Source organism: Salmo salar, chromosome 01 (genome assembly GCF_965601325.2).
Source record: "Salmo salar chromosome 01, fSalSal1, whole genome shotgun sequence".
NCBI classification, from domain to species: Eukaryota; Metazoa; Chordata; class Actinopteri; order Salmoniformes; family Salmonidae; genus Salmo; species Salmo salar.
Window position 1 is genome coordinate 183,386,749 of NC_138291.1, and position 26,964 is coordinate 183,413,712.

The 26,964-nt window shown below is 44.4% G+C and overlaps 1 protein-coding gene across 1 annotated transcript in view; it reads right to left on the reverse strand.

Moving 5' to 3' along the window:
• Positions 1-26,964, reverse strand: part of LOC106572564 (interleukin-11 receptor subunit alpha) — a 59,426-nt gene that overhangs the window by 22,914 nt on the left and 9,548 nt on the right. Inside the window, exons 2-4 of the mRNA XM_014146861.3 lie at positions 17,556-17,661; positions 4,068-4,128; positions 1,842-2,011 (exon numbers count right to left, since the gene is read on the reverse strand). Coding sequence (XP_014002336.1) covers positions 1,842-2,011; positions 4,068-4,128; positions 17,556-17,661 — 337 coding nt within the window. The remainder of the gene's footprint in view (positions 1-1,841; positions 2,012-4,067; positions 4,129-17,555; positions 17,662-26,964) is intronic.

A 26,964-nucleotide genomic window follows, 5' to 3' on the forward strand; every position in this document is an offset into this window, starting at 1 on the left:
ATAGAGGGGGAGGATAGAGGGGAGAGGATAGAGGGGAGAGGATAGAGGGGGAGGATAGAGGGGAGAGGAAGGAGAGGGGGGAGGATAGAGGGGGGAGGATAGAGGGGGAGGATAGAGGGGGGAGGATAGAGGGGAGAGGAAGGAGAGGGGGGAGGATAGAGGGGAGAGGAAGGAGAGGGGGGAGGATAGAGGGGGGAGGATAGAGGGGGAGGATAGAGGGGGGAGGATAGAGGGGAGAGGATAGAGGGGAGAGGAAGGAGAGGGGGGAGGATAGAGGGGGAGGATAGAGGGGAGAGGATAGAGGGGGGAGGATAGAGGGGAGAGGAAGGAGAGGGGGGAGGATAGAGGGGGAGGATAGAGGGGAGAGGATAGAGGGGGAGGATAGAGGGGAGAGGATAGAGGGGTGAGGATAGAGGGGAGAGGAAGGAGAGGGGGGAGGATAGAGGGGAGAGGAAGGAGAGGGGGGAGGATAGAGGGGAGAGGAAGGAGAGGGGGGAGGATAGAGGGGAGAGGAAGGAGAGGGGGGGAGGATAGAGGGGGAGAGGATAGAGGGGGAGGATAGAGGGGAGAGGATAGAGGGGTGAGGATAGAGGGGGAGGATAGAGGGGAGAGGATAGAGGGGTGAGGATAGAGGGGAGAGGAAGGAGAGGGGGGAGGATAGAGGGGAGAGGAAGGAGAGGGGGGAGGATAGAGGGGGAGGATAGAGGGGAGAGGAAGGAGAGGGGGGAGGATAGAGGGGAGAGGATAGAGGGGGAGGATAGAGGGGGGAGGATAGAGGGGAGAGGATAGAGGGGAGAGGGGGGAGGATAGAAGGGGGAGGATAGAGGGGAGAGGAAGGAGAGGGGGGGAGGATAGAGGGGGAGGATAGAGGGGGAGGATAGAGGGGAGAGGATAGAGGGGAGAGGATAGAGGGGAGAGGAAGGAGAGGGGGGAGGATAGAGAGGAGAGGATAGAGGGGGGAGGATAGAGGGGGAAGATAGAGGGGGAGGATAGAGGGGGAGGATAGAGCGGAGAGGATAGAGGGGAGAGGGGGGAGGATAGAAGGGGGAGGATAGAGGGGAGAGGAAGGAGAGGGGGGGAGGATAGAGGGGAGAGGATAGAGGGGAGAGGATAGAGGGGGAGGATAGAGGGGAGAGGATAGAGGGGGGAGGATAGAGGGGGGAGGATAGAGGGGGAGGATAGAGGGGAGAGGAAGGAGAGGGGGAGGATAGAGGGGAGAGGATAGAGGGGAGAGGGGGAGGATAGAAGGGGGAGGATAGAGGGGAGAGGAAGGAGAGGGAGGGAGGATAGAGGGGAGAGGATAGAGGGGGAGGATAGAGGGGGAGGGGAGAGGGGAGAGGATAGAGGGGGAGGATAGAGGGGAGAGGAAGGAGAGGGGGGAGGATAGAGGGGAGAGGAAGGAGAGGGGGGAGGATAGAGGGGAGAGGATAGAGGGGGGAGGATAGAGGGGGAGGATAGAGGGGGAGGATAGAGGTGAGAGGATAGAGGGGGGAGGATAGAGGGGAGAGGATAGAGGGGAGAGGGGGGAGGATAGAAGGGGAGGATAGAGGGGAGAGGAAGGAGAGGGGGGAGGATAGAGGGGAGAGGATAGAGGGGGGAGGATAGAGGGGGAGGATAGAGGGGGAGGATAGAGGGGAGAGGATAGAGGGGGAGGATAGAGGGGGAGGATAGAGGGGGAGGATAGAGGGGAGAGGATAGAGGGGGAGGATAGAGGGGAGAGGAAGGAGAGGGGGGAGGATAGAGGGGGGAGGATAGAGGGGGTTGATAGAGGGGGAGGATAGAGGGGGGAGGAAGGAGAGGGGGGAGGATAGAGGGGAGAGTGAGAGGAAGGGAAGCCTTACATCCTAGCCGGAGTCTGGTGGTCTGGATGAGGAGTCCCTGTTCGTCATGGCAGCTGTAGTTACCCTCGGCGGCGAGTTCTGCGTGCACGAGGACCAGACGACCGTCTGATGTCACTCGGTGCTGCCATGGCAACACGGAACTCCTGTTCAGACGCCACTCCACGGACGTCCTAAAGAGACATTATGACATCACTGTGTTTACTGGCGGTCAGACAACCACACACCAACACAGACACGCACACAAATACACAAAGGTTCAGTCAGACACACAAATAGACAAAGATACAGTCACAGTTACTAACAGTCAGAGAAAATAAACAGCCGCACACTAACTCCACAGGGCCAGTCAAAAGGCAGGGACTGAGCATTACTCTAAGTCAAAGGGTACTGTAACATTAGCTCCAGGGGAGAGGACAATATCTCCTAAATTAAACTGACTCCCCGGTGTCATGCATTGGGAACATACTGATACAGACTGACTCCTAGTGTGTCGTACGTGTCCAGCTCTGATACAGACTGACTCCTAGTGTGTCGTACGTGTCCAGCTCTAATACAGACTGACTCCTAGTGTGTCGTACCTGTCCAGCTCTGACTGACTCCTAGTGTGTCGTACCTGTCCAGCTCTGACTGACTCCTAGTGTGTCGTACATGTCCAGCTCTAATACAGACTGACTCCTAGTGTGTCGTACGTGTCCAGCTCTAATACAGACTGACTCCTAGTGTGTCGTACCTGTCCAGCTCTGATACAGACTGACTCCTAGTGTGTCGTACGAGTCCAGCTCTGATACAGACTGACTCCTAGTGTGTCGTACCTGTCCAGCTCTGACTGACTCCTAGTGTGTCGTACATGTCCAGCTCTAATACAGACTGACTCCTAGTGTGTCGTACCTGTCAGCTCTGACTGACTCCTAGTGTGTCGTACGTGTCCAGCTCTGACTGACTCCCAGTGTGTCGTACGTGTCAGCTCTGACTGACTCCCAGTGTGTCGTACGTGTCCAGCTCTGATACAGACTGACTCCTAGTGTGTCGTACATGTCCAGCTCTAATACAGACTGACTCCTAGTGTGTCGTACATGTCCAGGTCTAATACAGACTGACTCCTAGTGTGTCGTACGTGTCCAGCTCTGACTGACTCCCAGTGTGTCGTACGTGTCCAGCTCTGATACAGACTGACTCCTAGTGTGTCGTACATGTCCAGCTCTAATACAGACTGACTCCTAGTGTGTCGTACATGTCCAGGTCTAATACAGACTGACTCCTAGTGTGTCGTACCTGTCCAGCTCTGACTGACTCCTAGTGTGTCGTACATGTCCAGCTCTAATACAGACTGACTCCTAGTGTGTCGTACGTGTCAGCTCTGACTGACTCCCAGTGTGTCGTACGTGTCCAGCTCTAATACAGACTGACTCCTAGTGTGTCGTACCTGTCAGCTCTGACTGACTCCTAGTGTGTCGTACGTGTCCAGCTCTGACTGACTCCCAGTGTGTCGTACGTGTCCAGCTCTGATACAGACTGACTCCTAGTGTGTCGTACATGTCCAGCTCTAATACAGACTGACTCCTAGTGTGTCGTACATGTCCAGGTCTAATACAGACTGACTCCTAGTGTGTCGTACGTGTCCAGCTCTGACTGACTCCCAGTGTGTCGTACGTGTCCAGCTCTGATACAGACTGACTCCTAGTGTGTCGTACATGTCCAGCTCTAATACAGACTGACTCCTAGTGTGTCGTACATGTCCAGGTCTAATACAGACTGACTCCTAGTGTGTCGTACCTGTCCAGCTCTGACTGACTCCTAGTGTGTCGTACATGTCCAGCTCTAATACAGACTGACTCCTAGTGTGTCGTACGTGTCAGCTCTGACTGACTCCCAGTGTGTCGTACGTGTCCAGCTCTGATACAGACTGACTCCTAGTGTGTCGTACATGTCCAGCTCTAATACAGACTGACTCCTAGTGTGTCGTACATGTCCAGGTCTAATACAGACTGACTCCCAGTGTGTCGTACGTGTCCAGCTCTGATACAGACTGACTCCTAGTGTGTCGTACATGTCCAGCTCTAATACAGACTGACTCCTAGTGTGTCGTACATGTCCAGGTCTAATACAGACTGACTCCCAGTGTGTCGTACCTGTCCAGCTCTGATACAGACTGACTCCCAGTGTGTCGTACCTGTCCAGACCCTCTAGAGAACATAGTGATACAGACTGACTCCTAGTGTACCATACCTGTCCAGTGCATCTCTACACAGCAGCGTGACGTTTGACCCAAGCCTCCCGTACTGAACATCTGAAACGAGACAGGAGAGAGAGACAGGAGAGACAGGAGAGAGAGAGACAGGAGAGAGACAGAAGAGAGAGACAGGAGAGAGAGAGACAGGAGAGAGAGACAGGAGAGAGAGAGACAGGAGAGAGAGACAGGAGAGAGAGAGACAGGAGAGAGAGAGACAGGAGAGAGAGAGACAGGAGAGACAGGAGAGAGAGGGAGACAGGAGAGAGAGACAGGAGAGAGAGAGACAGGAGAGAGACAGAAGAGAGAGACAGGAGAGAGAGAGACAGGAGAGAGAGAGACAGGAGAGAGAGAGACAGGCGAGACAGGAGAGAGAGAGACAGGAGAGACAGGAGAGACAGGAGAGAGAGACAGGAGAGAGAGAGACAGACGAGACAGGAGAGAGAGAGACAGGAGAGAGAGACAGGAGAGAGAGAGGAGAGACAGGAGAGAGAGAGACAGGAGAGAGAGACAGGAGAGAGAGACAGGAGAGAGAGACAGGAGAGAGAGAGACAGGAGAGAGAGACAGGAGAGAGAGAGACAGGAGAGAGAGAGGAGAGAGAGACAGGAGAGAGAGAGGAGAGACAGGAGAGAGAGACAGGAGAGAGAGACAGGAGAGAGAGACAGGAGAGAGAGACAGGAGAGAGAGACAGGAGAGAGAGAGACAGGAGAGAGACAGAAGAGAGAGACAGGAGAGAGAGAGACAGGAGAGAGAGAGACAGGAGAGAGAGAGACAGGCGAGACAGGAGAGAGAGAGACAGGAGAGACAGGAGAGACAGGAGAGAGAGACAGGAGAGAGAGAGACAGACGAGACAGGAGAGAGAGAGACAGGAGAGAGAGAGGAGAGAGAGACAGGAGAGAGAGAGGAGAGACAGGAGAGAGAGAGACAGGAGAGAGAGACAGGAGAGAGAGACAGGAGAGAGAGACAGGAGAGAGAGAGACAGGAGAGAGAGAGACAGGAGAGAGAGACAGGAGAGAGAGAGGAGAGAGAGACAGGAGAGAGAGAGGAGAGACAGGAGAGAGAGACAGGAGAGAGAGACAGGAGAGAGAGACAGGAGAGAGAGACAGGAGAGAGAGACGTTAGATGTTGTGTCTGCAGTGTGTAGCTACTGTTAGCAGTGCTGTAAACAGTTAGTTTTCCGATCATACGTCTTCAGTCTAGTCAGGATTTGCAAGCAACAGAACTACTGTTTGCAGCCTTATATACAGGGCCTTCAGAAAAGGATTCATACCCCTTGACTTATTCCACATTTTGTTGTGTTACAGCCTGAATTTAAAATGGATTAAATATGTTTTTTTTTCTTGCCCATCTACACACAATACCCCATAATGACAAAGTAAAGCAAATGTCTAAAAACATTGAAAATGAAATACAGAAATATCTAATTTACATACAATAAATATTCACACCGAAGTCAATACTTTGTAGAAGCACCTTTGGCACCAACTACATGTTTTAATCATCTTGGGTATGTCTGTTTCAGCTTTGCAGTTCTTGATTTGGGGATTTTTTTCTCATTCTTCTTTGTAGATTTTCTCAAGCTCTGTTAAGTTAGATGGAGAGCGGTGGTGAACAGCAATCTTCAAGTCTTTCCACATATTTTCAATAAGTCTAGGCTTTGGCTGGGCCACTCACGCACTTTCACATTCTTGTTCTGAAGCCATTCCAGCATTGCTTTGGCTGTATGCTTGGGGTCATTGTTCTGTTGGAATGTAAATATTCACCCCAGTCTAAGGTCGTTTGCACTCTGAAGCAAGTTCTCATCAAGGATTTGCCTGTATTTGGTTCCATTCATTGTTCCCACTATCCTTACCAGTCTCCCAGTCCCTGATACTGCCACCACCATGCTTCACGGTAGGGATGGTGTTAGACGGGTTTTCCAACAGTCTTGAAGCTGTGCCTGGTTTTCTCCAGATGTAGCGCTTTGCATATTTTCTCATCTTTTGCCTTATGATCTCAGTCTTTCATGTGGCTTTTTGCAAACTCCAGGCGTGCTGTCATGTGCCTTTTTCTCAGGAGAGGCTTCCATCTGGCCACTCTCTCATAAAGTCCATATTGGTGAAGTGCTGTGATCCTTCTGGCAGGTTCTCCCATCTCAGCCAAGGAACTCTGTAATTTTGTCAGAGTGGTCATTGGGTTCTTGGTCACCTCCCTGACCAAGGTTCTTCTTGGTCTGGGCCGTTCCGTAGATGGAGAGCACTGTGATCTTGGAAACTTTCAACACACAAGAAATTGTTTAATATCCTTCCCCAGGTACTGTATATGCCTCATCACAATTCTATCATGGAGCTATAAGGACAGTTCCATGGACTTCATGGTACAGTTTCTGCTCTGACATGCACTGTCAACTGGACCTTATATAGACAGGTGTGTTTCTTTCTAAATCATGTCCAAACAATTGAATTGGCCACAGGTGGACTCCGATCAAGTTGTAGTGACACCTCAAGGATGATCAAAGGAAATTGGATGCACCTGAGCTCAAATTGAAGTGTCATAGCAAAAAGGTGTGAATACTTACAGTACCAGTCAAAGGGTTTGTCTTTATTTTGTATTATTTTCTACATTGTGGAATAATAGTGAAGACATCAAAACTATTAAATAACACATATGGAATCATGTAGTAACCAAAAAACGTGTTAGAGAAATCAAAATATAGTTTATATTTGAGATTCTTCAAACTAGCCACCCTTTGCCTTGATGAGGAATGCTTTTCCAACAGTCTTGAAGGAGTTCTCACATATGCTGAGCACTTGTTGGCTGCTTTTCCTTCACTCTGTGGTCCAACTCATCCCAAGCCATCTCAATTGGGTTGAGGTCGGGGGATTGTGGAGGCCAAGTCATCTGATGCAGCACTCCATCACTCTCCTTCTTGGTCAAATAGCCCTTACACAGCCTGGAGGTGTGTTGGGTCATTGTCCTGTTGAAAAACAAATGATAATCCCACTAAGCGCAAACCAGATGGGATGGTGTATCGCTGCAGAATGCTGTGGTAGCCAGGCTGGTTAAGTGTGCCTTAAATTCTAAATAAATCAACGACAGTGTCACCAGCAAAGCACCCCCCACACCATCACACCTCCTCCTCCATGCTTCACGGTGGAACCACACATGCAGAGATCATCCTTTCACCTACTCTGCGTCTCACAAAGACACGGCTCTTGGAAGCAAGAATCTCAAATTTGGACTCATCAGACCAAAGGACAGATTTCCACCGGTCTAATGTCCATTGCTCGTGTTTCTTGGCCCAAGCAAGTTTCTTCTTCCTATTGGTGTCCTTTAGTTGTGGTTTCTTTGCAGCAATTCGACCATGAAGGCCTGATTCACCCAGTCTCCTCTGAACAGTTGATGTTGAGATGTGTTTGTTACTTGAACTCTGTGAAGCATTTATTTGGGCTGCAATTTCTGAGGCTGATAACTAATGAATTTATCCTCTGCAGCAGAGGTAACTCTGGGTCTTCCTTTCCTGTGGTGGTCCACATGAGAGCCAGTTTCATCATAGCACTTGATGGTTTTTGCGACTGCACTTGAAGAAACTTTCAAAGTTCTTGACATTTTCTGGATTGACTGACCTTCACTGACCAGTAATGATGGACTGTTGTTTCTCTTTGCTTATTTGAGCTGTTCTTGCCATAATATGGACTTGGTCTTTTACCAAATAGGGCTATCTTCTGTATACCACCCCTACCTTGTCACAACACAACTGATTGGCTCAAACACATTAAGAAGGAAAGAAATTCCACAAAATAACTTTTAACAAGGCACACCTCTTAATTTATATGCACTCCAGGTAACTACCTCATGAAGCTGGTTGAGAGAATGCCAAGAGTGTGCAAAGCTGTCACCAAGGCAAAGGGTGACTACTTTAAAGAATATCAAATATAAAATATATTTTGATTTGTTTAACACTTTTTTGGTTACTACATGATTCCATGTGTAATTTCATAGTTTTTATGTCTTCACTAATTATTGTACAATTTAGAAAATATTACAAATATAGAAATACCCTGGAATGAGTAGGGTAGTAACAGAAGTAACAGTAGAAACAGTAGTAACAGCAGTAACAGTAACAGCAGTAACAGTAGTAACAGTAGTAACAGTAACAGTATTAACAGTAGTAACAGTAACAGTAGTAACAGCAGTAACAGTAACAGCAGTAACAGTAACAGCAGTAACAGTAACAGTAGTAACAGTAACAGTAGTAACAGTAACAGTAGTAACAGTAACAGTAGTAACAGTAGTAACAGTAACAGTAGTAACAGTAACAGTAGTAACAGTAAAAGTAACAGTAACAGTAGTAACAGTAACAGTAGTAACAGTAACAGCAGGAGCAGTAGTAACAACAGTAACAGTAACAGTAGTAACAACAGTAACAGTAACAGTAACAGTAGTAACAGTAGTAACAGTAACAGTAACAGTAGTAACAGTAGTAACAGTAACAGTAACAGTAGTAACAACAGTAACAGTAACAGTAACAGTAACAGTAACAGTAGTAACAGTAGTAACAGTAACAGTAGTAACAACAGTAACAGTAGTAACAACAGTAACAGTAGTAACGGTAGTAACGACAGTAACAGTAGTAACATTAGTAACAGTAGTAACAGTAGTAACCATAGTAACCATAGTAACAGTAGTAACATTAGTAACAGTAGTAACCGTAGTAACCGAAGTAACAGTAGTAACATCAGTAACAGTAGTAACAGTAGCAACAGTAGTAACAGTAGTAACAGCAGTAACAGTAACAGCAGTAACAGCAGTAACAGTAGTAACAGTAACATCAGTAACAGTAGTAACAGCAGTAACAGTAACAGTAGTAACATCAGTAACAGTAGTAACAGTAGCAACAGTAACAGTAGTAACAGTAACAGTAGTAACAGTAACAGTAGTAACAGTAGTAACAGTAACAGTAACCGTAGTAACAGTAACCATAGTAACAGTAACAGTAGTAACATCAGTAACAGTAACAGCAGTAACATCAGTAACAGCAGTAACAGTAGTAACAGTAACAGTAGTAACAGTAACAGTAGTAACAGCAGTAACAACAGTACAAGCCGTAACAGTAGTAACAGTAACAACAGTAACAGCAGTAACAGTAACAACAGTAACAGCAGTAACAGTAACAACAGTAACAGCAGTAACAGTAACAGCAGTAACAGTAACAACAGTAACAGCAGTAACAGTAACAGCAGTAACAGTAACAACAGTAACAGCAGTAACAGTAACAACAGTAACAGCAGTAACAGCAGTAACAGTAACAGTAGTAACAGTAGTAACAGTAGTAACAGTAGTAACATTAACAGTAGTAACAGTAGTAACAGTAACAGTAGTAACAGTAACAGTAGTAACAGTAGTAACAGTAACAGTAGCAACATCAGTAACAGTAGTAACAGTAGTAACAGTAACAGCAGTAACAGCAGTAACAGTAGTAACAGTAGTAACAGTAACAGCAGTAACAGCAGTAACAGTAACAGTAGTAACAGTAGTAACAGTAGTAACATTAACAGTAGTAACAGTAGTAACAGTAACAGTAGTAACAGTAGTAACAGTAACAGTAGTAACAGTAGTAACAGTAACAGTAGTAACATCAGTAACAGTAGTAACAGTAGTAACAGTAACAGTAGCAACATCAGTAACAGTAGTAACAGTAGTAACAGTAACAGCAGTAACAGCAGTAACAGTAGTAACAGTAACAGTAGTAACAGCAGTAACAGTAGTAACAGTAGTAACAGTAACAGTAGTAACAGTAGTAACAGTAACAGTAGTACCAGTAGTAACAGTAACAGTAGTAACAGCAGTAACAGTAACAACAGTAACAGTAGTAACAGTAACAGTAGCAACATCAGTAACAGTAGTAACAGTAGTAACAGTAACAGCAGTAACAGCAGTAACAGTAACAGCAGTAACAGTAGTAACAGTAGTAACAGTAACAGTAGTAACAGCAGTAACAGTAGTAACAGTAGTAACAGTAACAGTAGTAACAGTAACAGTAGTAACAGCAGTAACAGTAGTAACAGTAGTAACAGTAACAGTAGTAACAGTAGTAACAGTAGTAACAGCAGTAACAGTAGTAACAGTAGTAACAGCAGTAACAGTAACAGTAACAGTAGTAACAGCAGTAACAGTAACAGTAACAGCAGTAACAGTAGCAACAGTAGCAACAGTAGTAACAGTAGTAACAGTAGTAACAGTAGCAACAGTAGTAACAGTAGTAACAGCAGTAACAGTAACAACAGTAACAGTAGTAACAGTAACAGCAGTAACAGTAACAGCAGTAACATCAGTAACAGTAGTAACAGTAACAGCAGTAACAGTAACAGTAGTAACAGCAGTAACAGCAGTAACAGTAACAGCAGTAACAGCAGTAACAGTAACAGCAGTAACAGCAGTAACAGTAGTAACAGTAACAGCAGTAACAGTAACAGTAGTAACAGCAGTAACAGTAGTAACAGTAACAGCAGTAACAGTAACAGTAGTAACAGTAACAGCAGTAACAGCAGTAACAGTAACAACAGTAACAGTAGTAACAGTAACAGCAGTAACAGTAACAGCAGTAACAGCAGTAACAGCAGTAACAGTAGTAACAGTAGTAACAGTAACAGCAGTAACAGTAGTAACAGTAACAGTAGTAACAGCAGTAACAGTAGTAACAGTAACAGCAGTAACAGCAGTAACAGTAGTAACAGTAACAGCAGTAACAGCAGTAGTAACAGTAACAGCAGTAACAGTAGTAACAGTAACAGCAGTAACAGTAGTAACAGTAACAACAGTAACAGTAGTAACAGCAGTAACAGTAACAGTAGTAACAGCAGTAACAGTAGTAACAGTAGTAACAGTAACAGCAGTAACAGTAGTAACAGTAACAGCAGTAACAGTAGTAACAGTAACAGCAGTAACAGTAGTAACAGTAGTAACAGTAACAGTAGTAACAGCAGTAACAGTAGTAACAGTAGTAACAGTAACAGTAGTAACAGTAGTAACAGTAACAGTAACAGTAGTAACAACAGTAACAGTAACAGTAGTAACAACAGTAACAGTAACAGTAACAGTAACAGTAGTAACAGTAGTAACAGTAACAGTAGTAACAACAGTAACAGTAGTAACAACAGTAACAGTAGTAACGGTAGTAACGGCAGTAACAGTAGTAACATTAGTAACAGTAGTAACAGTAGTAACCATAGTAACCATAGTAACAGTAGTAACATTAGTAACAGTAGTAACCGTAGTAACCGAAGTAACAGTAGTAACAGTAGTAACAGTAGTAACAGTAGTAACAGCAGTAACAGTAACAGCAGTAACAGCAGTAACAGTAACAGCAGTAACAGCAGTAACAGTAGTAACAGTAACATCAGTAACAGTAGTAACATCAGTAACAGTAACAGTAGTAACATCAGTAACAGTAGTAACAGTAGCAACAGTAACAGTAGTAACAGTAACAGTAGTAACAGTAACAGTAGTAACAGTAGTAACAGTAACAGTAACCGTAGTAACAGTAACCATAGTAACAGTAACAGTAGTAACATCAGTAACAGTAACAGCAGTAACATCAGTAACAGCATTAACAGTAGTAACAGTAACAGTAGTAACAGTAACAGTAGTAACAGCAGTAACAACAGTACAAGCCGTAACAGTAGTAACAGTAGTAACAGTAACAGCAGTAACAGTAACAACAGTAACAGCAGTAACAGCAGTAACAGTAACAGTAGTAACAGTAGTAACAGTAGTAACAGTAGTAACATTAACAGTAGTAACAGTAACAGTAACAGTAGTAACAGTACTAACAGTAACAGTAGTACCAGTAGTAACAGTAACAGTAGCAACATCAGTAACAGTAACAGTAGTAACAGCAGTAACAGTAGTAACAGTAGTAACAGTAGTAACAGTAACAGTAGTAACAGCAGTAACAGTAGTAACAGTAGTAACAGCAGTAACATCAGTAACAGTAACAGCAGTAACAGTAGTAACAGTAACAGCAGTAACAGCAGTAACAGTAACAGCAGTAACAGTAGTAACAGTAACAGCAGTAACAGTAACAGCAGTAACAGTAACAGCAGTAACAGCAGTAACAGTAACAGCAGTAACAGTAGTAACAGTAACAGCAGTAACAGTAGTAACAGTAGTAACAGTAACAGCAGTAACAGCAGTAACAGTAGTAACAGTAACAGTAGTAACATCAGTAACAGTAACAGCAGTAACAGCAGTAACAGTAGTAACAGTAGTAACAGTAGTAACAGTAGTAACAGTAACAGTAGTAACAGCAGTAACAGTAGTAACAGTAGTAACAGCAGTAACATCAGTAACAGTAACAGCAGTAACAGTAGTAACAGTAACAGCAGTAACAGCAGTAACAGCAGTAACAGTAACAGCAGTAACAGTAACAGCAGTAACAGCAGTAACAGTAGTAACAGTAGTAACAGTAACAGCAGTAACAGTAGTAACAGTAACAGCAGTAACAGTAGTAACAGTAACAGCAGTAACAGTAACAACAGTAACAGTAACAGCAGTAACAGCAGTAACAGCAGTAACAGTAACAGCAGTAACAGTAACAGCAGTAACAGCAGTAACAGTAGTAACAGTAGTAACAGTAACAGCAGTAACAGTAGTAACAGTAACAGCAGTAACAGTAGTAACAGTAACAGCAGTAACAGCAGTAACAGTAGTAACAGTAACAGCAGTAACAGTAGTAACAGTAGTAACAGTAGTAACAGTAACAGCAGTAACAGCAGTAACAGTAGTAACAGTAGTAACAGCAGTAACAGTAGTAACAGTAGTAACAGTAACAGCAGTAACAGTAGTAACAGTAACAGCAGTAACAGTAGTAACAGTAACAGCAGTAACAGTAGTAACAGTAACAGCAGTAACAGTAGTAACAGTAACAGCAGTAACAGTAGCAACAGTAGTAACAGTAACAGTAGTAACAGTAGTAACAGTAACAGCAGTAACAGCAGTAACAGTAGTAACAGTAGTAACAGCAGTAACAGTAGTAACAGTAGTAACAGTAACAGCAGTAACAGTAGTAACAGTAACAGCAGTAACAGTAACAGTAGTAACAGCAGTAACAGTAGTAACAGTAGTAACAGTAACATCAGTAACAGTAGTAACAGTAACATCAGTAACAGTAACATCAGTAACAGTAGTAACAGTAACATCAGTAACAGCAGTAACAGCAGTAACATTCTTAACGTCAGTAACAGCAGTAACAGCAGTGACAACAGTAACAGTACTATAATTTACTGTTTATATTTTGGACACCTTTTACTTTTACTTCACTACATTCCTGAAGAAAATAATGTACTTTTTATTCCATACATTTTCCCTGACAACCAAAAGTACTAGTTACATTTTGAACACATCAAGACAACATCCCTGGTCGTCCCTACTGCCTCTGATCTGGAGGACTCACTAAACAGAGAACATCCCTGGTCGTCCCTACTTCCTCTGATCTGGAGGACTCACTAAACAGAGAACATCCCTGGTCCTCCCTACTGCCTCTGATCTGGAGGACTCACTAAACAGAGAACATCCCTGGTCCTCCCTACTGCCTCTGATCTGGAGGACTCACTAAACAGAGAACATCCCTGGTCGTCCCTACTGCCTCTGATCTGGAGGACTCACTAAACAGAGAACATCCCTGGTCATCCCTACTGCCTCTGATCTGGAGGACTCACTAAACAGAGAACATCCCTGGTCATCTCTACTGCCTCTGATCTGGAGGACTCACTAAACAGAGAACATCCCTGGTCATCCCTACTGCCTCTGATCTGGAGGACAAATGCTTCATTTGTAAATGATGTCTGAGTGTGTGGAGTGTGTCCCTGGCTATCTGTAATGATGTCTGAGTGTGTGTGTGCCCCTGGCTATCTGTAATGATGTCTGAGTGTGTGGAGTGTTCCCCTGGCTATCTGTAATGATGTCTGAGTGTTGGAGTGTGCCCCTGGCTATCTGTAATGATGTCTGAGTGTGTGTGTGCCCCTGGCTATCTGTAATGATGTCTGAGTGTGTGTGTGCCCCTGGCTATCTGTAATGATGTCTGAGTGTGTGTGTGCCCCTGGCTATCTGTAATGATGTCTGAGTGTGTGTGTGTCCCTGGCTATCTGTAATGATGTCTGAGTGTGTGGAGTGTCCCTGGCTATCTGTAATGATGTCTGAGTGTGTGTGTGTCCCTGGCTATCTGTAATGATGTCTGAGTGTTGGAGTGTTCCCCTGGCTATCTGTAATGATGTCTGAGTGTTGGAGTGTTCCCCTGGCTATCTGTAATGATGTCTGAGTGTGTGTGTGTCCCTGGCTATCTGTAATGATGTCTGAGTGTGTGGAGTGTCCCTGGCTATCTGTAATGATGTCTGAGTGTGTGTGTGTCCCTGGCTATCTGTAATGATGTCTGAGTGTTGGTGTGTGCCCCTGGCTATCTGTAATGATGTCTGAGTGTGTGGAGTGTTCCCCTGGCTATCTGTAAATGATGTCTGAGTGTTGGAGTGTTCCCCTGGCTATCTGTAATGATGTCTGAGTGTGAGTGTGTCCCTGGCTATCTGTAATGATGTCTGAGTGTGTGTGTGCCCCTGGCTATCTGTAATGATGTCTGAGTTTTGGAGTGTTCCCCTGGCTATCTGTAATGATGTCTGAGTGTTGGAGTGTTCCCCTGGCTATCTGTAATGATGTCTGAGTGTTGGAGTGTTCCCCTGGCTATCTGTAATGATGTCTGAGTGTTGGAGTGTGTCCCTGGCTATCTGTAATGATGTCTGAGTGTTGGAGTGTGTCCCTGGCTATCTGTAATGATGTCTGAGTGTTGGAGTGTTCCCCTGGCTATCTGTAATGATGTCTGAGTGTTGGAGTGTTCCCCTGGCTATCTGTAATGATGTCTGAGTGTTGGAGTGTTCCCCTGGCTATCTGTAATGATGTCTGAGTGTTGGAGTGTTCCCCTGGCTATCTGTAATGATGTCTGAGTGTTGGAGTGTTCCCCTGGCTATCTGTAAATGATGTCTGAGTGTTGGAGTGTGCCCCTGGCTATCTGTAAATGATGTCTGAGTGTTGGAGTGTTCCCCTGGCTATCTGTAATGATGTCTGAGTGTTGGAGTGTGCCCCTGGCTATCTGTAAATGATGTCTGAGTGTTGGAGTGTTCCCCTGGCTATCTGTAATGATGTCTGAGTGTTGGAGTGTTCCCCTGGCTATCTGTAATGATGTCTGAGTGTTGGAGTGTGTCCCTGGCTATCTGTAATGATGTCTGAGTGTTGGAGTGTGTCCCTGGCTATCTGTAATGATGTCTGAGTGTTGGAGTGTTCCCCTGGCTATCTGTAATGATGTCTGAGTGTTGGAGTGTTCCCCTGGCTATCTGTAATGATGTCTGAGTGTTGGAGTGTTCCCCTGGCTATCTGTAATGATGTCTGAGTGTTGGAGTGTACCCCTGGCTATCTGTAAATAAACAGGAAAACAGGCCATCTGGAGCTTAATAAGGGTTCATTGCTAACCTGTAGCCCCAACAGGTTAATAAGGAATGTGAAATAATTTATACTTTTACTTTTGATACTTCTGTTTATTTAAAACCAAATACTTTTAGACTTTTTACTCAAGTAATATTTTACTGGGTGACTTTCACTTTTACTCAAGTTTGACAATTGGGTACTTTTTCCACCACTGCCCACTCACATGCACACACTCCTTCTCTCTCTCTCTCCTCTCTGGACTGTAGAGGGCCTGCGGTACCTAGGGGAAGCAGTCCGCATTCACCGTCTGCAGAACAGCATTCACCGCAAACCCACAACGTTCTTCACATTTCTGCCTCAACTCCAAGCCAGCGGGATCTCTGCCATATGAATACAGGAGGGAGTGTGTGTGTTTGTGTGTCTGTGTGTGTTTGTGTGCGTGTGTTTGTGTGTGTGTGTGTGTGTGTGTGTGTGTGTGTGTGTGTGTGTGTGTGTGTGTGTGTGTCTCTGTGTGTGTGTGTGTGTGTGTGTGTGTGTGTGTGTGTGTGTGTGTGTGTGTGTGTGTGTGTGTGTGTGTGTGTGTGTGTGTGTGTGTGTGTGTGTGTGTGTGTGTGTATTCTTATCCTGTAATCTGCTGGCTGGGTAAAATAGAACACTGTATAAGAATGTAATAATAAATACTAGAATCAATATATTAAAAAATATATATTTAATCCATTTTGAATTCAGGCTGTAACACAACAAAATGTGGAACAAGTTAAGGGGTATGAATCCTTTCTGAAGGTACTGTAGGTAGCTGGGCCTGTTACTCAGAACAGAACACAGTAGGGCTGATGGGTTGAGTTGATCCAACTGGACCAGTCTGTTACTCAGAACAGAACACAGTAGGGCTGATGGGTTGAGTTGATCCAATTGGACCAGTCTGTTACTCAGAACAGAACACAGTAGGGCTGATGGGTTGAGTTGATCCAATTGGACCAGTCTGTTACTCAGAACATAACACAGTAGGGCTGATGGGTTGAGTTGATCCAATTGGACCAGTCTGTTACTCAGACTGCAGTGCGTTGTATTTTTAAAATAAAACAAGTGCGCAATTTTATGCTAAGCAGCATCAAATCAAATGTATTTATATAGCCCTTCATACATCAGCTGATATCTCAAAGTGCTGTACAGAAACCCAACCTAAAACCCCAAACAGCAAGCAATGCAGGTGTAGAAGCACGGTATGAGCCTTTCACAGAGTCACGTTGCTAAGCAGGATGAGCCTTTCACAGAGTCACGTTGCTAAGCAGTATGAGCCTTTCACAGAGTCACGTTGCTAAGCAGGATGAGCCCTTCACAGAGTCACGTTGCTAAGCAGGATGAGCCCTTCACAGAGTCACGTTGCTAAGCAGTATGAGCCTTTCACAGAGTCACGTTGCTAAGCAGTATGAGCCCTTCACAGAGTCACGTTGCTAAGCAGTATGAGCCTTTCACAGAGTCACGTTGCTAAGCAGGATGAGCCCTTCACAGAGTCACGTTGCTAAGCAGGATGAGCCCTTCACAGAGTCACGTTGCTAAGCAGTATGAGCCCTTCACAGAGTCACGTTGCTAAGCAGTATGAGCCTTTCACAGAGTCACGTTGCTAAGCAGTATGAGCCTTTCACAGAGTCACGTTGCTAAGCAGGATGAGCCCTTCACAGAGTCACGTTGCTAAGCAGGATGAGCCTTTCACAGAGTCACGTTGCTAAGCAGTATGAGCCTTTCACAGAGTCACGTTGCTAAGCAGGATGAGCCCTTCACAGAGTCACGTTGCTAAGCAGTATGAGCCTTTCACAGAGTCACGTTGCTAAGCAGGATGAGCCTTTCACAGAGTCACGTTGTTTACATCCATGTTAGTTTCGATTATGGGGTCATGGGTTAGAGGTTGGGGTCCGGAGTTAAGGTTACCCTCATCGGTCTATATCTCGGATTGGGTGTTGATGGTAGACAGGGCAGGATGGGTAATAGCGATGGGTAGTGGTTAGGGTAGGGGTCAAGGGTCAGACTTTAGGGTTACCTTCATTGGTCCATATCTCTGATTGGGTGTTCACGGAGGAGGAGCAAAGGAGGAGGAGTAGACCAATGACTATCAGACCACAGGGACAGGACATGAGACCGGGCATCTGGGGAGAGACAGAGAGACAATCTGAGGACAGGACACGAGACTGGGCATCTGGGGAGAGACAGAGAGACAACCTGAGGACAGGACAAGAGTCCAGATGGCTATCGTTATCGCATCTCAACAGTCCAGATGGACTATATCATTATCTCATTTCACTAATGACACTTTAATAGGAGAGGAAGCCGAGGTTAGTGTCTGAGTGTTACAGAGACACACACAGAGAGAGAGAGAGAGAGAGAGAGAGAGAGAGAGAGAGAGAGAGGAGAGAGAGAGACTAGAGGTCGACCGATTAATCGGAATGGCCGATTAATTAGGGCCGATTTCAAGTTTTCATAACAATCGATAATCGGTATTTTTGGCCACCGATTTGCCCATTTTTTTTTTTTACCTTTATTTAACTGGGCAAGTCAGTTAAAGAACACATTCTTATTTTCAATGACGGCCTAGGAACACTGCCTTGTTCAGGGGCAGAACGACAGATTTTTACCTTGTCAGCTTGGGGATGCAACCTTACGTTAACTAGCCCAACGCTCTAACCACCTGCTTTACGTTGCCAAGGTAAGTTGCTAGCTAGCATTAAACTTATAAAAAACAATCAATCAATCATAAACACTAGTTAACTACACATGGTTGATGATATTACTAGTTTATCTAGCCTGTCAAATCAAAATCAAATTTATTTATATAGCCCTTCGTACATCAGCTGATATCTCAAAGTGCTGTACAGAAACCCAGCCTAAAACCCCAAACAGCAAGCAATGCATGTGAAAGAAGCACTGTCCTGCTTTGCATATAATCGATGTGGCGCGCGTTCGCGAAAAAGGACTGTCTTTGCTCCGACGTGTACCTAACCATAAACATCAATGTCTTTCTTAAAATCAATACACAAGTAAATATTTTTAAACCTGCATATTTAGTTAATATTGCCTGCTAACATGAATTTCTTTTAACTAGGGAAAATGTGTCACTTCTCTTGCAACAGAGTCAGGGTATATGCAGCAGTTTGGGCCGCCTGGCTTGTTGGCGAACTGTGAAGACACTTTCTTCCTAACAAAGACAGCCGACTTCGCCAAACGGGGGATGATTTATCAAAAGCGCATTTGCGAAAAAAAGCACAATCGTTGCACGACTGTACCTAACCATAAACATCAACGCCTTTCTTAAAATCAGTACACAGAAGTATATATTTTTAAACCTGCATATTTAGCTAAAAGAAATCCAGGTTAGCAGGCAATATTAACCAGGTGAAATTGTGTCAGTTCTCTTGCGTTCTCTTGCACGCAGAATCAGAATCTGTCTCGTTGCGAACTAATTTGCCAGAATTTTACGGAACTATGAAATAACATTGTAGGTTGTGCGATGTAACAGGAATATTTAGACTTATGGATGCCACTCCGTTAGATAAAATACGGAACGGTTCCGTATGTCACTGAAAGAATAAACATTTTGTTTTCGAGATGATAGTATCCGGATTTGACCATATTAATGACCTAAGGTTTATTATATTATAGTTAAGTCTATGATTTGATATTTGATAGAGCAGTCTGACTGAGCGGTGGTAGGCAGCAGCAGGCTCGTAATAGTCAAAGGTATATGGTTTAGAGAGAAATAGTCGACGCGTCATAATTCCTATAATAACTTGCGGCTGAACTTGACAGGGGTTCCTTCATTATTTTACCGTTCATGTCTTCCATAGAGAACGTCTTGATCTACTTCAAATAAGGTCTGTGTTTTGTGCTTAAACCGCCTCGGCGTTCTGATACCCGTGTAAATCTCACTAGGTAACGTTTGTCAACATATTTTCTTAAATCCACTCTACAAAAAAAATGATCTTCGCTTATATTGATCAGAGTTATATCCTATGGATATCTACACAGTTATAAACCTGGCAAGGTGGTGTAAGCCTAAACCAAACACAGCCCTTATTTTAAGTTAATAAAAAAATATCCTATGGAATAAATGAAAGAACCGCTTTTCAGATTTTGCTAGAAGGTGTCATGGGATTTATGACACTTTGATAGTCAATTCTTACCGTTATTAAAATAGGATTTCCTGCATATAGAAATTACAGTTTTTGTTTTCAGCATTCATCACAGGTAACTTAAACTCTATTTTTATTATTCAAACAGTTGAGAGTATTTGTCTCCTAAGCAGACTCTTCAGTATCGTTGTCACTTCAGAGCTGTGTGTGTGTGTGTATATATATATATATATATAAAAAAAAAATCATAATAATAAATCGGCCGATTAATCGGGATCAACGTTTTCGGTCCTCCAATAATCGGTATCAGTATCGGCGTTGAAAAATCATAATCGGTCGACATCTAAGAGAGACAGAGACACACAGAGACACACAGAGAGACACAGAGAGACAGAGAGAGACAGAGAGACACAGAGAGACACAGAGACAGAGAGACACACAGAGAGAGACAGAGAGACAGAGACAGAGACAGAGAGACACAGAGACAGAGAGACACAGAGACAGAGAGACACACAGAGAGAGAGAGAGAGAGAGAGAGACAGAGAGAGACACAGAGACACAGAGACACAGAGACAGAGAGACACACAGAGAGAGAGAAGAGACACAGAGACACAGAGACAGAGAGAGAGAGACACACAGAGAGACAGAGAGAGACACAGAGACACAGAGACAGAGAGAGAGACACACACAGAGCGAGAGAGAGAGACACACAGAGAGAGAGAGAGACAGAGAGACACAGAGACAGAGACAGAGAGAGAGAGAGAAAGAGAGAGAAAGCTTCTTCCACTTTCCCCAACGCACAAGTGGTTATCTCCACCCTGCCACCATACAGCGGGTGAATGAAAGCATTTCCAGGGACTGTGCCTCAAAACCTAATGTCTCCCTGGTCCACCACTCCACCCTGGACTTGAACAGCCTTTATGACCAGGTCCACCTGCAATGCCCAACGCAGGAGATGAGAAGCCCCATCCTGAAACAGGCCCAAGCCCCATCCTGAAACAGGCCCAAGCCCCATCCTGAAACAGGCCCAAGCCCCATCCTGAAACAGGCCCAACCCCCATCCTGAAACAGGCCCAACCCCCATCCTGAAACAGGCCCAACCCCCATCCTGAAACAGGCCCAACCCCCATCCTGAAACAGGCCCAACCCCCACTATTACACCCGCCCAACCCCCATCCTGAAACAGGCCCAAGCCCCATCCTGAAACAGGCCCAACCCCCATCCTGAAACAGGCCCAACCCCCATCCTGAAACAGGCCCAACCCCCATCCTGAAACAGGCCCAACCCCCACTATTACACCCGCCCAACCCCCATCCTGAAACAGGCCCAAGCCCCATCCTGCCACCTAAGAGGTATGTATCAGATGCTCAACATGATCTGCTCACACCTACTGTAATGGTCCGATCCTGTAATGTTCTGGCTAGAAATGAATAAGGAAATGATCTCAACAGAGAAATATTTATTCATTTGTGCTACCTAAAGTGCATTCGGAAAGTATTCAGACCCCTTGACTTTTTCCACATTTTGTTACATTACAGCCTTATTCTAAAATTGATTAAATCAATGCATTTCCTCATCAATCTACACACAACACCCCTATAATGACATCACAATACCCCATAATGACATCACAATAGATTTTACATTTACATTTTAGTCCTTTAGCAGACGCTCTTATCCAGAGTGACTTATAGTAGTGAATGCATACATTTCATTTCATGCATTATTATTTTTTTGTTTTTGTACTGGCCCCCGTGGGAATTGAACCCACAACCCTGGCGTTGCAAACACCATGCTCTACCAACTGAGCCACAGGGAAGACCTGCAATACCCCATAATGACATCACAATACCCCATAATGTCAAAGCAAAAACAGGCTTTTAGAATTTTAGCAAATGTATAAACAAAAACAGAAATACCTTATTTACATAAGTATTCAAACCCTATTTTATGAGACTCGAAACTTAGCTCAAGTGCATCCTGTTTCCATTGATCATCCTTGAGATGTTTCTACAACTTGATTGGAGTCCACCTGTGGTAAATGCAATTGATTGGACATAATTTGGAAAGGCACACACCTGTCTATATAAGGTCCCACAGTTGACAGTGCATGTCAGAGCAAAAACCAAGCCAGGAGGTCGAAGGAATTGTCCGCAGTGCTCTGAGACAGGATTGTGTCGAGGCACAGATCTGGCGAAGGATACCAAAACCTTTCAGCAGCTTTGAAGGTCCCCAAGAACACAGTGGCCTCCATCATTCTTAAATGGAAGAAGTTAGGAACCAACAAGACTTTTCCTACAGCTGAATGCTCAGCCAAACAGAGCAATCAGGGGAGAAGGATCTTGGTTAGGGAGGTGACCAAGAACCCGATGGTCACTCTGACAGAGCTGCAGAGTTCCTCTGTGGAGAACCTTCCAGAAGAACAACAATCTCTGCAGCACTACACCAATCAGGTCTTTATGGTCGAGTGGCCAGACTGAAGCCACTCCTCAGTAAAAGGCACATGACAGCCCGCTTGGAGTTTGCCAAAAGGCACCTAAAGGACTCTCAGACCATGAGAAACAAGATTCCCTGGTCTGATGAAACCAAGATTGAACTCTTTGGCCTGAATGCCAAGTGTTACGTCTGGAGGAAACCTGGCACCATCCCTATGGTGGTGAAGCATGGTGGTGGCAGCATCATGATGTGGGGATGTTTTTCAGGGACTGGGAGGCTAGTCAGGATCGAGGAAAAGATGAACGGAGCAAAGTATAGAGAGATCTTTGATGAAAACTTGCTCCAGAGCGCTCAGGACCTCAGACTGGGGCGAAGGTTTACCTTCCAACAGGACAACGACCCTAAGCACACAGCCAAGACAACGCAGGAGTGGCTTCGGGACAAGTCTCTGAATGTCCTTGAGTGGCCCATCCAGAGCCTGGACTTGAACCCGATCGAACATCTCTGGAGAGACCTGAAAATAGCTGTGCAGCGAAGCTCCCCATCCAACCTGACAGAGCTTGAGAGGATCTGCAGAGAAGAATGGGAGAAACTCCCCAAATACAGGTGTGCCAAGCTTGTAGCGTCATACCCAAGAAGACTCAAGGCTGTAATCACTGCTAAAGGTGCTTCAACAAAGTACTGAGTAAAGGGTCTGAATACTTATGTAAATGTGATATTTCAGTTTTTATTTTTAATACATTTGAAAAAAATGTCTAAAAACAATGTTTATGCTTTGTCATTGTGGGGTATTGTGATGTCACACCCTGATCTGTGTCGCCCTTCTTCCCCATTATCCCCTGTGTACTTAACCCTGTGTTCTCTGTTTGTCTGTTACCAGTTCGTCTTGTTTGTTCCAGTCAACCAGCTTTTTGCATCTCAGATCCTGATTTTTCCAGTCTCTCTTTTTCTCTCCCTCCGGGTATTGACCCTTCCCTGTCCTGACTCAGAGCCCGCCTGCCTGACCACTCTGCCTGCCCATGAGTATTGAACCATTGTTAATTCAACGTGGTCTGCATCTAGGTCTTACCTTCATACCTGATAGATGAGGGGAAAAAAAACAATTTAATCCATTTTAGAATAAGGCTGTAATGTAACAAAATGTGGAAAAAGTTAAGGGGTTTGAATACTTTCCACATTTTTTATTTATTTCACCTTTATTTAACCAGGTAGGCAAGTTGAGAACAAGTTCTCATTTACAATTGCGACCTGGCCAAGATAAAGCAAAGCAGTTCGACAACATACAAAAACACAGAGTTACACATGGAGTAAAACAACATACAATCAATGATGCAGTAGAATAAAAAAAATAAAAAAAATAAGACTATATACAATGTGAGCAAATGATGTGAGATAAGGGAGGTAAAGGCAAAAAAATGCCATGGTGGCAAAGTAAATAAAGTATAGCAAGAAAAACACTGGAATGGTAGATTTGTAGTTTGAAGAAAGTTCAGAGATAAAATATAAATAATATGGTGCAAAGGAGCAAAATAAATAAAATAAATAAATACAGTAGGGGAAGAGGTAGTAGTTTGGGCTAAATTATAGATGGGCTATGTACAGGTGCAGTGATCTGTGAGCTGCTCTGACAGCTGGTGCTTAAAGCTAGTGAGGGAGATAAGTGTTTCCAGTTTCAGAGATTTCTGTAGTTCGTTCCAGTCATTGGCAGCAGAGAACTGGAAGGAGAGACGACCAAAGGAGGAGTTGGCTTTAGGGGTGACCAGAGAGATATACCTGCTGGAGCGCGTGCTACAGGTGGGTGCTGCTATGGTGACCAGTGAGCGGAGATAAGGGGGGACTTTACCTAGCAGGGTCTTGTAGATGACCTGGAGCCAATGTGTTTGGCGACGATTATGAAGCGAAGGCCAGCCAACGAGAGCGTACAGGTCGCAGTGGTGGGTAGTATATGGGGCTTTGGTGACAAAACAGATGGCACTGTGATAGACTGCATCCAGCTTGTTGAGTAGGGTATTGGAAGCTATTTTGTAAATGACATCGCCGAAGTCGAGGATTGGTAGGATGGTCAGTTTTACGAGGGTATGTTTGGCAGCATGAGTGAAGGATGCTTTGTTGCGAAATAGGAAGCCAATTCGAGATTTCACTTTGGATTGGAGATGATTGATGTGAGTCTGGAAGGAGAGTTTACAGTCTAACCAGACACCTAGGTATTTGTAGTTGTCCACAAATTCTAAGTTAGAACCGTCCAGAGATGTGATGCTGGACAGGCGGGCAGGTGCAGGCAGCGATCGGTTGAAGAGCATGCATTTAGTTTTACTTGTGTTTAGGAGCAGTTGGAGACCACGGAAGGAGAGTTGAATGGCATTGAAGCTCGTCTGGAGGGTTGTTAACACAGTGTCCAAAGAAGGGCCAGAAGTGTACAGAATGGTGTCGTCTGCGTAGAGGTGGATCAGAGATTCACCAGCAGCAAGAGCGACATCATTTATGTATACAGAGAAAAGAGTTGGCCCAAGAATTGAACCCTGTGGTACCCCCATAGAGACTGCCAGAGGTCCAGACAGTAGGCCCTCCGATTTGACACACTGAACTCTGTCAGAGAAGTAGTTGGTGAACCAGGCGACGCAATCGTTTGAGAAACCAAGGCTACTGAGTCTGCCGATGAGGATGTGGTGATTAACAGAGTCAAAAGCTTTGGCCAGGTCAATGAATACGGCAGCACAGTATTGTTTCTTATCGATGGCGGTTACGATGGCTGAGGTGCACCCATGACCAGCTCTGAAACCAGATTGCATAGCGGAGAGGGTGCGGTGGGATTCGAAATGGTCGGTAATCTGTTTGTTGACTTGGCTTTCGAAGACCTTAGAAAGGCAGGGTAGGATAGATATAGGTCTGTAGCAATTTGGGTCAAGAGTGTCACCTCCTTTGAAGAGGGGGATGACAGCAGCTGCTTTCCAATCTATGGGAATCTCAGCCGACACGAAAGAGAGGTTGAACAGGCTAGTAATAGGGGTTGCAATAATTTCGGCAGATCATTTTAGAAAGAAAGGGTCCAGATTGTCAAGCCCAGCTGATTTGTAGGGGTCCAGATTTTGCAGCTCTTTCAGAACATCAGCTGAATGGATTTGCACTGCAAATGCAAATGCAATTGCAAATGCACTGTATATATCAACAAATTGGCTAGGGCATTAGAACAGTCTACAGCACCTGTCCTCACCCTACTAGAATCTGAAGTCAAAAGTTTGACTGTTTGCTGATCTGGTGCTTCTGTCCCCAATCAAGGAGGGCCTACAGTAGCACCTAGATCTTATGCACAGACCTGGGCCCTGACAGTGAACCTCAGTAAGACAAAAATAATGGTGTTCCAAAAAAGGTCCAGTTGCCAGGACCACAAATACAAATTCCATCTATACACAGTTGCCCTAGAGCACACAAAATACTACACCTACCTCGGCCTAAACATCAGCACCACAGGATATTTCCACAACGCTGTAAACAATCTGAGAGACATGGCAAGAAGGGCCTTTTACGCCATCAAAAGGAACAAAGAGTTCGACATCCCAATTAGGATCTGGCTAAAAATACTTGAATCAGTTATAGAACCCGTTGGCCTTTATGGTTGTGAGGTCTGGGGTCCGCTCACCAACCAAGAATTCACTAAATGGGACAAACACCAAATTGAGACTCTGCAAAAACATCCTCTGTGTACAACGTAAAACACCAAATAATGCATGCAGAGCAAAATTAGACCGATAACCGCTAATTATCAAAATCCAGAAAAAGAGCTGTTAAATTCTACAACCACCTAAAAGGAAGCGATTCCCAAACCTTCCATAACAAAGCCATCACCTACAGAGAGATGAACCTGGAGAAGAGTCCCCTAAGCAAGCTGGTCCTGGGGCTCTGTTCACAAACACAAACAGACCCCACAGAGCCCCAGGACAGCAACACAATTAGACCCAAACAAATCATGAGAAAACTAAAAGATAATTACTTGACACATTGAAAAGAATTAACAAAAAAACTGAGCAAACTAGAATGCTATTTGGCCCTAAACAGAGAGACACAGTGGCAGAATACCTGACCACTGTGACTGACCCAAACTTAAGGAAAGCTTTGGCTAGGTACAACCTCAGTGAGCATAGCCTTGCTATTGAGAAAGGCCACCGTTGGCAGATCTGGCTCTCAAGAGAAGACACACTGGCCATAACATGAGGTGGTAACTGAGCTGCACTTCCTAACCTGCTACAAATGTATGACCATATTAGAGACATATATTTCCCGCAGATTACACTGATCCACAAAGAATTTGAAAACAAATGCGATTCTGATAAACTCCCATATCTACTGGGTGAAATACCACAGTGGGACATCACAGCAGCAAGATGTGACCTGTTGCCACAAGAAAAGGGCAACCAGTGAAGCACAAACACCATTGTAAATATAACCCATATATATTTATTTTCCCTTTTGTACTTTTTGCATATCATTACAACACTGTATATAGACATAATATGACATTTGAAATGTCTTTATTGTTTTTGAACTTCTGTGAGTGTAAAGTTTACTGTTCATTTTTATTGTTTATTTAACTTTTGTTTATTATCTATTGGACTCACTTTGGCAATGTAAATATATATGTTAAACATGCCAGAAAAGCCATTTGAACTGAATTGAATATGATTGTCTCGTATAAATAATAAATAAATAAATACAAATCATTATTTGGGCATCTTACCTAAGAAATGCTGACCTATTGACCACCAGCCAATAGACCACCAGCCAATAGACCACCAGCTACCAGCCAATAGACTACCAGCTACCAGCCAATAGACCACCAGCCAATAGACCACCAGTCAATAGAGTTACACTAATATATACTCACTGTTCAGA